Raw genomic sequence first — 14,690 nt, 5'->3', positions numbered from 1 at the left:
GGAATGTTATATCAAAATAGGTATCACATGGTCATTACTATTGTTAGCAGAGTTATAATTCCCCAACAGATTTTTATCATTTTTAATCAATTTGTTTAGGAGAATTTGTATTGAAAGTAGATCATAAGTAGGTTATTTATTAATAGAAGATTCTAAAGTAATTTTATTGTAACATCTCAGAAATGTTTTTGAAACTTATCAAACAATTTAGCTGAAGAAATCTGTCTGCATTCAAGATTAATTAAAACAGAGAAAATGTTCCTGCTGTTTCAGAATAGCCCACGGTACCTTTGGTAGATGGGGTTTCATATAAACATGTTTAATAAAATGAATGAAAATATTTTACTAATGTACTATAACAATAGTCTTAAGATCATTTAAAACTTATTGCATTTTAGAATGACACATTTTAAAATGCTGTAAGATTATGAATTCCACTAAAAAGTTAATATTTGAGTTTTTAATTTTTCTTGAGAAAAGTGTTAAGTACTTAATGCTTATATAGGAATGCTATAAATAACAGAATAACAGAATATATAAATTTAATTTATAAACATAGATGTTCCATAGGGGAAAGGGGCGTTGTCTTACCTGAACGCCTTTTCTCAGCAGGATGATGTAGAGTCCAAATGGATGGGTTCTATGACGGCCTTCCTGCCTGGCAGACTGGGTAAAAACTTCGGCCACACCCCTTCCTTTGGGTGTGACCCCAGTTTTGACTTAGGCGAGAAACTTTGTTGGAATTAACATTGCAGCTCTTTATTATATCATTATTATCCCCCTGCCTAGACCTATCCTCTGGGTGGGCTTGGACTCTACATCATCCTGCTGAGAAAAGGCGTTCAGGTAAGACAACGCCCCTTCTCCAGCAGGATGGCTGTAGAGTCCAAATGGATGGGACATACCAAAGCCCTCATGTCCCCCTGGGAGGGAATGTCTAGGCTACCGAACTCTGAGCAGATACGACTTGTTGAAGAACTCTTCTGCCAAAAGCAGCGTCTGCTGCTGCTAGGGAGTCTAAACGGTAATGTCGAATGAAAACCGAAGGTGAGGACCAGGTTGCGGCCCTACAAATCTCTTCCACCGGAGCTTGCGTTAGCCACGCCGCAGATGTGGCTGCGCTCCGAGTTGAGTGGGCAGTCACCTGAGTGGGTGCTGGCAAATCCTGTGAGACGTATGCCTGTGCTATGCAGGCTCTGATCCACCTGCCTATGGTGGAAGGAGATACCTTCTTTCCCATAGTTGCTGGTTGAAAGGACACAAATAATGCTTCAGTCTTTCGGAAAGCCGAGGTGCGTTTCACGTAGAAACACAGCGCTCTCCGCACGTCTAGCTTGTGCCATCTATGTTCTAGCCTATGTTTGGGTCTTGGACAGAAATCAGGAAGCGTAAGTTCCTGAGATCTGTGAAAGATGCTATTTACCTTCGGGATGAAGGTCGGGTCTGGTCTAAGAACGACCCTATCTTTGAAAAAGGTACACAGATCCTTCCTTACTGACAGTGCTGCTAGTTCTGAGATTCTCCTTGCTGAAGTAATTGCCACAAGGAAAGATACCTTCAGTGATAGGTGATGGAGTGAGCATGTTTCAAGAGGTTCGAAGGGTGCTGATGTCAAGGCTAGAAGGACCTTAGGCAGGTTCCAGGACGGGTACCTGTGTATGACTGGGGGCTTTGTGTTAGATGCCCCTTTTAAAAAGGCACTAATCGCTGGATGTTGTGCTAGGGAAGTTAAGTTGTCGCAGGAGAGTACAGTTGAGAGGGCCGATATCTGTCTGCGGATAGTATTGACTGACAGGCCCTTATTAAGACCCTCCAATAGGTAATCTAGGATATTAGGGATAGATACTGCGGTCGGGTCTAGGTGAAGCGAAGCGCACCACCTACAAAATCCCTTCCATGTAGCGTCGTAAATCCTATTAGTGGACGCTCTTCGTGATGCCTGTATGATCGATATCACCCCTGCCGAATAAGATTGTTTAGTTAAGCTTTGCCGCTCAAATGCCAAGCGGCTAGATGTAGCCACTGGGGATCTGGGTGTACAAGCTTGCCCTGACTGAGTTTTACCCTGTCCGGGGGAATCCTCCACGGAGGTGATATCGAAAGGTCCACGAGGTCGGCAAACCACGGGCGCCGTGGCCAGTGAGGGGCAATGCAGACCATCTCTGCGCCCTCCAGGATCATCTTGCGTATGGTCGCCGGTATTAATGGCAGCGGTGGGAAGGCGTACAGGAGTTGCGCCGGCCACCGGCACCTGAGAGCATCCGTTCCCTCCGATCCCGGGGACGGGAATCTGGAGAAGAACCTGGGGAGTTGTGTGTTCTTGTGGTTGGCAAATAGATCTAGGTGCGGTTGTCCGAACCTCCGGGAGATCTCCTCGAAGAGAACCGGGTCCAGACTCCATTCCGACTGGTCCACCTTGGCTCTGCTCAGGGAGTCTGCCTGGGTGTTTGTCTCCCCTGAGATATGTTCCGCTCTGATGGAACTCACATTGGTTTCTGCCCACCGAGCCAGAGCCAATGCTTCCTTCATTAGTTCCACTGATCTCGTTCCTCCCTCGTTTACATGTGCCTTGGCTGCTACATTGTCTGTTAGCACGAGGACGTGCCTCCTCGTTACTAGGTGAGAGAAATGATGGAGGGCCAGGTGTATGGCCCGGAGCTCTAGCCAGTTGATGCTGTGTGACAGGTCCTTCTGTCCCCACTGGCCCTGTGCTATCTGTGTTCCCAGGTGGGCTCCCCATCCGAACAGGCTCGCGTCTGTCGTGAGTGTGACCCTGTTTGGTTCCCTGAATATGCTCCCCTTGAGTGTCGTGGGGGATAGCCACCATTTTAGTGATTTCATCACCTGTGCTGGTACCAGCACTCTCTTGTTGGAGGTGCTGAGGTTCCTCCTCTGGTAGGGTAGGAGGAACCACTGCAACTCCCTCGAGTGGAGCCTTGCCCATGGGATGATGCCCATGCAAGATATCATCTTCCCCAGGAGCTTCGAGAGTTGTAGCAAGGACACTCTCCTGATCTTTTGAATTTGGTGAATTAGCTTGGATATGCTGATCAGTCGCTCCTGGGAAAGGTATACCCTGCACTGTGACGTGTCTATCACCGCGCCCAGGTGTTGCAGTCTCCTTGAGGGAATGAGGTGGCTCTTGTTTAGATTGACCAAGAATCAGTGCCCCTGTAGGGTTCGGATTGTGGTCTCGAGATCTGCCCTTGCTTGCTCCCGAGATCTGGATTGAATCAAGATGTCGTCCAGATAAAACTGAACGCGAACCGGGATCAACCTGAGATGGGCCGCTATTACAGCTAGGATCTTGGTGAATACCCTTGGTGCTGATGATAGTCCGAAGGGTAATGCCCTGTATTGGTAATGCCGACCCGCGTAGGTAAATCTGAGGAATTTCCGGTAGCTGGAATGGATGGGGATGTGTAGGTACGCCTCTGTGAGATCTATTGAGGATAATAGATCGTCTTCCCTGACGCTGGCTAGGATGGATTTCAAGGAGTGCATCTTGAACCTCCTGTACTTTATGAAATAGTTCAGGCCCTTCAGGTCCAAGATTGCTCTCCACCCTCCTGATGTCTTTGGGATAACGAAGAGGATAGAATAAAATCCTCTTCCCTCCTCTTCCTTTGGTACCCTCTCTATGGCCTGAATTGATAGGAGGTGGGCTATGGCCGAAGTTATCAGCCTCGTCTTGTGTACTCTTCTGGAGATGGGACATCTGATGAACCGGTTTGGTGGGGGAGAACAGAAGTCTAAGGTCAGGCCATGCCTGATCGTTTCCAGAACCCAGGCGTCAGTCGTGGTCTGCTCCCAGACCTCGATGAAATTTCCTAACCGACCCCCAATGGGAGTATCCTGTTTGGCGTCACTTGGTACGCTTAAAGGATCTGCCTCCCGCTCCCCTATATGGGCGTCTGGACTGGAACTGGCCCCTGGCTCCCAGGCTTTGGCGATCCTGGGTTCGATCCTGTCTCGGGTAGAAGGATCGTGAGCCTCTGGGCCAGTCCCAGGATTGCCCTGATCTAAAGGGCTGTCTCCATTCCCATGGGCTTCCTGGGCGGGAGCCCTGTCTCCGGAAGTCCTGACTGCCTCTCCTGTCTAACTTCTTTTATGGATGTACTAGGATTTTTTTCTTGTCTCTGCCTTCGCTGACATGTGGATCCAGAATGGAACCAAATAGGGCTACTCCACTGTATTTGGACGTCGAAAGACGCCATTTGGACCTCAGGTCTGTCTTCCAATTTTTGAGCCACAGTAGCCTACGCGAGGCCACTGTGGCCGCAATGGATCTTGCCGCATACTTTGTTGCGTACAGTGAAGCGTCAGACACGAATTGTGAGGCCGCGAGGAGCTTAGCCAATGTTTGGTGTACTCTGACCTGGTCTGGAGGCACCGTGCCTTGCAGTTCCCTCAGCCACATGATACTGGCCCTCGCGAAGAATGATGATGAAGTGGCTGCTCTGGCCGCCCAGGCTGCAGCCATATGGGAACGCCGGAGGGAGTGTTCAAATTTCTTCTCCTCAGGTCTCAAGACCTCCGCCATGTCTCCTGGAATCGCGGAGGTAGAAAATAATGAAATCAAGGGGTTATCTACAGTAGGAACCTCTAACATGTTAGAGAAGGAGGGAGATAGGTTGAAAAGCTTTCTTTCCGCGCTGTTAGGTGCCGGTGGGCTTGCAAGTGAGGACCATTGTTCCTCCAGCGTGGTCATAAAGACCTCCGCGCATGGAATGTACTTATCTTGTGGAACCTTTTTGGCAAATAGAGGATTGGCCTCCTTGCTTGTTGAGGGCTTCTCATCCTGTACTGATGTTAGGTTGACTGTGGAAACTGTCTTTATCAGGAGTGATTTTAGGAGCGCTGGGTTAAAGAGGCCAGAGCTCGTCGCCTGCTCAGGTGCAGTCTCCTCGTCCTCCGAGAGGGGCATGTCTGACATGTCAAGGTCTACTGAGTCACCCTCTCCCAGTTGAGAGGAAGTTTCAGAGGTGCTGGTAGGGGGTGGCCTAGCCCGTCCCTTACGGGGTGTGTGAAAGGCCACTTGTCCCTTAGAAGCCATGAACTGGGAGAGTGCATCCTGCATGAATGCATGAAATTGTGCCGACCATATGTTCTCCTGCGCCTTGTCGCTGGGGTGAGGCGCTGGAGAGTGGTCGGGTGAAGAAGCTGGTGAGGAGGGATTGGAGGAATCTAACTGTTCAGTTTCCCCAGGAGGAGACCAAGTCTTGAGCACTTCCTCGGCAGTAGGTTCTGTGCTGGGTGCCACCGCTGGGACAGGGGAAACCAAATCTGTCCCATTGGCATTGGTTCTCTGTGCCCTGCTAATTTGCCTTTCTAAAGCCAAATGTCTCCTCAAAGCCTCTCGCTCAGCCGTTTTAGACTGTCCCTTCTGAGAAAGGTGCTTTGTTTTAGCTTTCTTCTTCCCCCCCACCTCTGATTCAGAAGATCTGCGTTTTTGTTGTTGCTGTGGGGGGGACAATTGAGGGACCTGCGTGACTGAATACGAGACATTGTCTGCCATTGTGCCAGACACCCCGAGTAGGTAATGCCTGGAGTGGGGGAATAAGATACGCAGATCAGATGCAGATGCTTGGGGCTGAGCCCTCCTCTGCCTATACAAACAATGGCCGGACAGACAGGAGTCTTTGGACAGAAGATCCTGCAAGGCAGTGACTAAAGGCCACTATAGGAACAGTCAGGGAAAAATACTCCTCCTCACCTCCTCACCTAGTCCAGACAAAGTGCAGTTTATATCTCTCTCTCCCCCAGTCTGTGGCTGTGGCAACAGACCACGATCAGAACGGTTCTCTTTCTTTTCCCTCTTCCTTCCTCTTGTCTCAATTTCTTGAAATAACCTCAGATCATAGCATAAGGGGTCCCCCTTTGTCTGCAGGGAAATGGAGTCCGGGTGGTGGCCCCACCCCCAAGGGAAAAACGGCGGGTAGATCCGCTCGTTCAAAATGGCGAATGGGGAAGAAACCACGCCTCCCAATGGTAGCCCGGGAATCCACGAGGTTCAAAACAATGGCGGATCTTTGAATTTAGCAATCAGGGAGACTCCTTTAGTCTTAAGAGGGCTGCGCCTCTCCTCTGAGGAGAAAGAAATTTTAGCGCTAGTTCTGCTCTTGTCGGGCTGCTTCTCGCGCCGCTCAGCTGATCTATGCCGAGCGGCGCCGCGGTTTGCCGCTTCCCGCGCGGCTCAGCTGTTTCGCGCTGAGCAGCGCCTCGTTCTGTCGGCCAAACCACTCAGCTGTTTGGCGGACCCGGAGGGCGACGAGCAACCCGGTGTGAGGTCCCCGCGCCAAACAGCTGCTCGGCAGGCCGGAAATCGGCGAGCGATCCGGCCCCGCTCCAAGCCTCCCGTTAGTCCCTGACGCCCCACTCACGAGTCCACCGATCCTGGCTGCATCTCTCAAGTCTTATCAGCTGCCAGGAAACTTTTCTTTCAACTGGAGGAAGAGGGGATTCCTTTTCTCTCTCTTTTTTTTTTTTTTTGAGTTAAATTAGTTTTGTTCTGAGAGCTGCCTCTCGCACTTCTACCAGGCTTCGAGACTGAGTCAAAACTGGGGTCACGCCCAAAGGAAGGGGTGTGGCCGAAGTTTTTACCCAGTCTGCCAGGCAGGAAGGCCGTCATAGAACCCATCCATTTGGACTCTACAGCCATCCTGCTGGAGAAAAACATTTCTGAGTTCTTTCTTATACTGCTCATAACTGAGCACTGGTTAACATATAAAGATCTAGTCACTTCCCTCATGAGAAAGATGAATATGGTCAGAATTACCTCTCCTGGGCATGTTGTTTATGTTTTGTTCAGACTGAAAATGATGTTTTTAATCTTACATGAAATAAATTTTTTTCTGATATCAAGAATTACTAAAGATGCTCTCAGACCACTGGCATGTGTTTTAATTAAATTAAGTATTTTTTTTATCACACAATATACTGATCTGGTTCACATTAACACATTAATATGTTGCCTCACTGACAACATAATTACTTCTAGTTGCACTTTGCCTTATATTGCCACATGGAGAGGAGAATTTTCTGCAATAGCATTTAAAGAATGCAAGGGTTATATTAGGAATGATAAATAATAAAATATTTGCACAGAATGAAGCACAAGTACTTTTCTTAGTTAAAACATTTCTCAAATATTTTAGAAACAAATACTTCTGTTTTAATTCTATAGTTTTAGTACCTATAGTTTGTATACCTGTGTACATAAGGCAAGTAATTATGGTTTGTATCAAGGAAGGTTAGGTTAACGTTAGTTTGAACAAACTGTTATTGTAACAAAGCAACACACTTTCATAAAGCAGCCTGCTGCACACAAAAATGATTCCAAATGTTATTTGGAATCATATGAGTCCATTTAAAGAAATCAGAAGATCACAGAAAGAACTTAATCTGCTTGACAGGAAGATACTCTTCTGCCCTCAGCATTATTTCTCCCAGTGAGGCTGGTTGGCAGTTAAACACTATCACTACATGGAACTGCCCACTCAGAAGCCAGTTAGTCCACAAAGCAGCAACCTTGCTAGGCCTACATAACACCTCTGCTTCATGAACCAAGAATGATTGCTGGAATTTCATCTAGTGCCAATAAACATGATTAAGTGGCCACAGAAAAAAAAAGCAAAAATAATTTGCTCCAAGGATGTTAAATGTGATTGTAGAAATTTAAATTACAGATTAGTATGACATTTTTGTAGTTCAACGATAAACCTAAATGCAGCAACACAACATAAAAATACCTGATGGTTCCTGTGGGAGAAGGAAGAGGGCTAATCAAATGAGCCATGTTGTCTGGAATGTTTATTGTTAGGGGAGAAATCTGGGGTTGTACAGGTTTCACTGGGGACTGCGGGGACTCCTGTTTTTCTCTCTTTTCATTGGATAAAGCTGTAAATGTTATCTTGATGTTTGTGCTGGGAAACCTGAATGTACATCTGAAAAGTAAAAACAAAAGGTGTTCACTAACTGAAGTAAAGGTTTTCTTTATTTGCATAATTACAACAGCACTCATATTCATAAAATATTAAAAAAGAAAATATATACAATTGTTATAAAGCTACATAATGAATATATGGTAAATACAATCACATTCATTTAGAAATGTGTACTTCTGTGGATTTTACTTTTGATTTTTATATACCAAAATTGCAATCAATAATTATTTAATAAATTTTGAAGTGGTATAAAAACCAGCATTAAGGTTATTTGATGATAATTCAAGTTCTTAAATCAGGAAACTATGAGGCTAATGCCTTAACACAGGGTCCTCAAACCCTGATCCGTGGACCAGCACCGGTCCGCAGGGTGCCGGCAACCGGTCCGCACAAACAAGCAAAGCCCCATCTGCAGGATGCAGGCAGCACGCGAAACCACACCCCCTCTGGTCTCCACAGCACCGGTCCTTGGTGCTCAAAAGGTCGGGGGCCTCTGCCTTAACAGACTTATTTTCAAAGTAATGTTATACAATGTCTCACAAAGATCAGGTGATTCAGAATAATACAAGGCCGCTATGGAGCATCTTTGCAGATCACATCCATACATCTTCATCCACCCTTCCTCCCTATCTGGATTTGTGTTTGGAAAAAAAGTAAGTGTAGTAAGGGAATTTTTTTTGCAGGCCCTATTTTTGCCACTGTAAATATTAATAACAGTCCTATACTGACATATGGTTCTAGTATATGACAATAAGGATCGCCTCATTGCACCTGAATTGGCCGCCCTACCCATGCCGACAGAGGGGACACGCTGTGCGCCCCACGGGACAGGGAATTCTGGCTGGTGGAATCCAGGAGAAAAGCTTTCTCTGCCATTGCACCTGCCCTTTATTAGAACATCTTGCCTCCCCAGAATGAGGTCAGCTCCAGCCTCCTTACCTTCAGTAACAGCTTAAAGATCTGGCTCTGCCAGTTGGCTTGGGGCTCCAACAGAAGGGTTTCACATTAGGGGTGTATGAATAGATTAACAAAAGATCCCACCCCCTCCCCTTCTCATCAGACTCCCTCCCCCCATCTTTTCAGCTAGACTGATTTTATAGTATTGTGTCTATATTATTATAAATTATACAGTTTTATCTTTTAATACTGTAAGCCGCCCAGATTTACTTTGTGGCAAGATGGGCAGCTAATAAATTTTACAAATAAATGAATAAATATGGTCATTCTGAACCCATCTATGAGGACTTCTCCAAAACATAGTATGAAATTAAGATAAAGAAAAAGATAGATAGGATAGATAACCTTTATTGTCTTTTTTTTTTTTACTGTGGGCACACTGGCACACATTAAAAATGAAATTATGTTGCCTGCTCTCAAAAATGTACCCATACATAACACACATATAGGTCAACTGATGGAATCCTAAGGGAACCCGCCCACTGACAAAGTCTAAAATATCTGAAGATTTCCTTACTTTCTTTTTTTAGGCCAAAATGGTTTTCAAATAAATCCTATTTAAACAGAAAAATATTTCTCTCATACTATTGAAGCTATTATAGTGATACTGAACAGACTCAACATTGTCTGAAATATAATTATTTATAAAATTTCACCTCTGTATCAGTTTGGCCCAGTATATCCTTAAGCTAATTTCCTTTCCAAACATTTCAGCTTCTTTTTTCTAAAAAAGAAAAAATAATTATAATAATATGTGGCCAAGAGCACTTTTAAATGATGTCTTAACCCATAAGGGCAGCATTGCTTACTACAAGAAACTCATCTAATGGAACAAGACAAATCTTTATTAATGAAGGATTGGGTCGGAGAGGCTTGGTCACAAATACTTTGAGAAAAACTAAAAGGGTGGGCATTTTGATTCAAAAAAATATTCATGTTGATATAACAGCATGGATTCTAATAATTGGGGTTAATATTTATAGGCGTAATATCATTGTATCCGATTTATGAATATTTTCAATATCTGAATGAGTTAATTTAATGATAAACTGTTAATAGGAGGGGATTTTAATAAAATATTGGATCCTGAACTTGGAAAAGAACAATTAGTTCTGTATTGAATGAAGATACAGATTTTTTTCAAAATAAAATCTACTGCATTTGGATGACACGCAAAAACAGCTTTTATTTGCCCCATTATCTGAGACAGAGATTAAACAAATAATTATAAAACAGGCCAGTGGTAAAACACAAAGAATGGATGCATACCCTAAAAGTGGTATAAAAATTTTACAGACCTTTTAGTGCCAACATTTTGTCAATTGTACAAAATATTTGATAAGGGAATTACATCTGCAGCATTCAGTCAGGCTTATATTATTGTTATACTAATAGCAAGTAAAACGTGAATGCTAATTATCATCCAATCTCATTCATGAATGTTGATACGAAGATCATAACAGCAATGTTAGTAAATATTGTTTGTTAAGAATGATCAGTTTGTATAAAAACTAGGCAATTAGCAGACGTTAGATTTTTGTCTGAAATGGTATATAGGTTCTCCTGCTTGAGTAGGGGGCTGGACAAGAAGACCTCCAAGGTCCCTTCCAGCTCCATTCCATATTAATTGTAACTTTAATTGGTTTGAATAAAAACAAAAATCAACTTGTAATTTTATTAGATGCTAAGGTCTTTTATAAAATATATAATCAATACATGTTTGTCGTATTAAATAGGTTAGGAAGGATTTCCTATGGAAATCTATCACATTTAAAGTAAAGGCTAATGGTATATTCTTTGCTTCTTTTCCACTATTTACAGCAGGGATGTCAAACTGCCTCAGGCCAATGCGTCATGCCAAAACCGCACGGTTTTACTTGCTGCCTCTTGTACAATGTTATGAACCTCCGTGACCATCCATAGTTTTTCAGGAACTCAAGTCTACCAGATCCTGTCCTTTTAAATCTATTCATCATCTCCACTGTATATTAATAAGGGATATGATTTAGGTCGTATCTATTTTTTCCCTACTTTCTTCAATTTAAGCCTGAATTTTGCAATAAGAAGCTCTTCATTTGAGCTGGTGAGCACTGAATTTTTATTGATTGCATAGAGCTTCTCCACCTTTGGCAGCAAGGTACATAATCAATCTGATTTCAGTATTAACCATCTAGTGAAGTCCATGTGCAGAGTCATCTTTTGAATTGTTGAATAAAAGTGTTTGCTATGAACAGCATGTTCTTTTGACAAACTCTGTTAGCCTTTGCCCTGCTTCAATCTGTATTCCAAGGCCAAACATGCCTGTTATTCTAGTTACTTTTTGACTTCCTATTTTAGCATTCTAATCCCCTATGATGAAAGGAGATCTTTTTTTGGTATTAGTTCTAGAAAGTGTTATAGGTCTTCATAGAACCAATCAACTTCAGCCTCTTTTTGAAGCCCTTTTTACACTATTGTTTCTTTGAGAATGTATACTGTATATTTACATCGTAATTTTCTTTGCATTTTTTTTCCTGTTACTATTAAACACTAAAAAAAACTACCATCTGGATTAAAAGTACTTTGCTCACATGTATAAATTCCCCCATCCTTTACGGCTTTAAACCATGTAAAATTTAAAGCACCAGACAAACAGAAAAAAAGTTTCTAAAGAAACAAAATACACTGCATCTTTGCAGTCTAAAAAGAATACTGTAAAAAAAAAATTGCCTGCAGGCTGTAGTTACTGTAGAAACCAAGCTCTTCATCCTTTTCTGCAAGCTGAAGACACAAAAGAGTTGGAAAGCAGAGATCAATGGGAAGCAGCTTATAAAGTTTCTTGTCACATGAGCTGCAGGGAAATCAGACATTAATTCATTAAACTTACCATGTAATGCTTCTGGAATTTGAGGCTCCTCTATACAAATATAAAAGAAACTCGGCCTATGGAAACACTACAGTATTTGGTAATTCTCAAGACCAAGACTAAATACAAGTTTGTTGTGTGGTCATTATATCTTCAACCATGAGCAAATATAATTTGATAGGAAGAAGACTGCATGTATACATTTGCTGCAGATTTCAAAAAGCTGTTTCAACAAGTTATAGATGTTACTCAAGTCACTTCTCATAAGCCCTAACCCAACTTTCTTCTTTTCATTTTATCATTCTTACTATTTTAATGCAAAAAACTGATGGATGCTTTTTTCCTGTTTTTCTATTTACAGAATCTGTAGGACTTCCAAACAAAACTGGCATTATAGGATAAAAAAAAGAAACAAAAAGCTATCCTGAGATGAAGGGAGGGCACATTCAGATCTCATAGCTGTCAGTTAATAATCTTCAGGAAACTGGCATAGCATAAAACTAGATACCTGCTGTGAAAAGTGTATTCCTTTACAAAAATGGCTGTAGACTTTGTATACGCTCCACATGTATTATAACAAAGTAAAGATATAAGCCTGCAGTTTATTTGGAAGTTTGCTCATAAATCCAGGAAAAAAGGCAAGCTGGGACACTATGAAGCATCCAAAAGGACATGACAATTATATAGAAAGTAATCTCATCAGTTTGCTTTCTGGTAAATGACTGCTGTAAATGCCATTTTCAACACAGCAACCGTGTATGAATAGGCAAGGCAACATAATGATGGGCATTTTGTGAAAACACAGTATAAACTCAGAACTCCAAATGTGGCCATCAGCCCATGGTCTAAACACATTAACATTTCCTTGTTAGTTGCATTTAAGCCAGTGATTGCACTAATCACATTTCTAGCAGCCAACTATAAATGTCCCCTGAATATTAATATAATCATTTCCATTAACTAAATAGAAGCCAACAGCCAGGTGTTTCCAAAACATGCAAGATGCAGTGTTTTCCTCTGGAAACAAATTTCAGCCCATACAGTGTATACCTGTTGTCTTAGGTTGCTGAAAATTTTGATAAAGCCAACACTTCAAGGCCAATTGTCAGTGTTCATGAAGCTTCCTCATATACCTGCTCTCCAAAGCCTTTTGGGTTATTATCTGGTCACTAGGCCACTACTGCAATTTTTGACTGGATATGTAAAAGGGGGGAGCTTTCTTCTGCTCCAACCTTTTCGTCCTCAGTTTACACTTCCTGAGATTTTCTGTACTATACTTTGCCATCTTGCTTTCTTCTGTTCCATGGTTCCTATTATATCCATTCACACATAATTCTCCATCATCGCTTCCAGGCTTGCTTTTCCTCACCCTATTGCTGTTGTTTTGAGGAAGCCACTTACTCAGGTGCTGCTTTACAACTCTTGTGGCCCATGACCTCACAGTCCTCACCTTTCTTCACTCCTTCAGCAATTTTGACCTGGGGTGGAGTGGTCCTCAGTTCTTGTTGGGCAACTTTTCTGCTTTAGAGAAGGAAATGTGCTGCTCCTTCTGATGCCTCCCTCCCCCCCAATGCTGCTATCTTCACAATTCTCCTCTGTCCTGAAGCTCTTTTACACATTAAGAAGTCTGAGTCTCACTCTCACATATGCATGTTCCTTTTCTCTACCAAATTCCCAATTAAAAAAAGATACCCCCTACTAAATCAACCCTGCCCCCTTAAAAAAGGGGGGCGTTGTCTTACCTGAACGCCTTTTCTCAGCATGATGATGTAGAATCCACCGGATGGGTTATTTCAGCCTTCCTGCTCAGATAGACTAGGTCAGAACTTTGGCCACGCCTCCCTCAGGGTGTGTCTTCCCAGTTTTGACGAGGCGAAGCATCTCTGACAAAGTCTGGCGCACTGGCTCCAATTATCAAGACACATGCCTAGACTGCCTCACGGGAGGGTGTGGATTCTACATCATCATGCTGAGAAAAGGCATTCAGGTAAGACAACACCCCTTCTCCAGCATGATGAGTGTAGAATCCACCGGATGGGACATACCAAAGCCGCTCATGTCCCTACGGGGGGGGGGGAGTCTAGGCTTGTGTTCCCTGCGAAGAAACAAACTGTTGTAGGACCCGTCTGCCAAACGCGGCGTCTGCCGCTGCAAACCTATCTATCCTGTAATGCCTGACAAATTCTGAAGGGAAGGACCACGTTGCTGCCCTACAAATCTCCTTGACCGAAGCCTGCGTGGACCAAGCAGCAGATGCAGCAGCGCTGCGAGTGGAATGAGCCGTAATGTGTGCAGGAACTGGAAGAGACTGAGACAGATAGGCCCGAGCAATGCAAGCCCTTATCCACCTACCGATGGTCAAAGAAGAAACCTTCTGACCCATGGCGGAGGGTTGAAAGGACACGAACAAGGCCTCCGACTTTCAGAAAGCCGAGGTCTGCTTGACATAGTGACGCAGAGCCCTGCGTACATCCAATTTATGCCACTGTCGTTCTAGACTATGAGAAGGATTCGGACAAAATCAGGAAGAACTAGATCTTGGGACCTGTGAAACAAGGTATTGACCTTTGGAATGAAGAAAGGGTCCAATCTGAGGACCACTCTATCCTCGAAGAAGGTACACAAATCATTCCTAACTGAAAGTGCGGCCAATTTCGATATTCTTCTAGCCGATGTTATGGATACTAGGAATGCCACCTTCAAAGACAGAAAATGAAGAGAATAAGAACTGAGAGGTTCAAACGGAGGAGAGATCAGAGCCTGCAATACCTTAGGTAGGTCCCACGACGGATAGCGATGGACCGCGGGCGGCCTAGTGCTAACCACCCCTTTGAGAAAAGCACTAACTGCTGGATGTTGCGACAAAGGAACCAAGTTGTCACAGGTAAGGACCATTGACAGGGCCGCTACCTGCCTGCAGATGGTACTGGGTAATAAAGCCT

General features: G+C 43.7%; 1 protein-coding gene across 4 annotated transcripts in view; it reads right to left on the bottom strand.

Moving 5' to 3' along the window:
- The window catches only part of FOXK2 (forkhead box K2), a 54,279-nt gene that overhangs the window by 18,999 nt on the left and 20,590 nt on the right, over nt 1-14,690 (bottom strand). For 3 of the 4 annotated variants that reach the window (XM_039359508.1, XM_039359506.1, XM_039359507.1), the window contains one exon: nt 7,752-7,946. In XM_039359508.1, coding sequence (XP_039215442.1) covers nt 7,752-7,946 — 195 coding nt within the window. Of the gene's footprint in view, nt 1-7,751; nt 7,947-9,559; nt 9,628-14,690 lie in introns of all 4 variants that reach the window. The other variant, XM_039359509.1, reaches the window with a different exon arrangement.

This window comes from Crotalus tigris, unplaced genomic scaffold, assembly GCF_016545835.1.
Source record: "Crotalus tigris isolate CLP2741 ecotype Arizona unplaced genomic scaffold, ASM1654583v1 scf7180000019078.1875890, whole genome shotgun sequence".
NCBI lineage: Eukaryota > Metazoa > Chordata > Lepidosauria > Squamata > Viperidae > Crotalus > Crotalus tigris.
The sequence above is the reverse complement of the archived record's forward strand: the minus strand, read 5'-3'. Positions and strand labels throughout refer to the sequence as shown.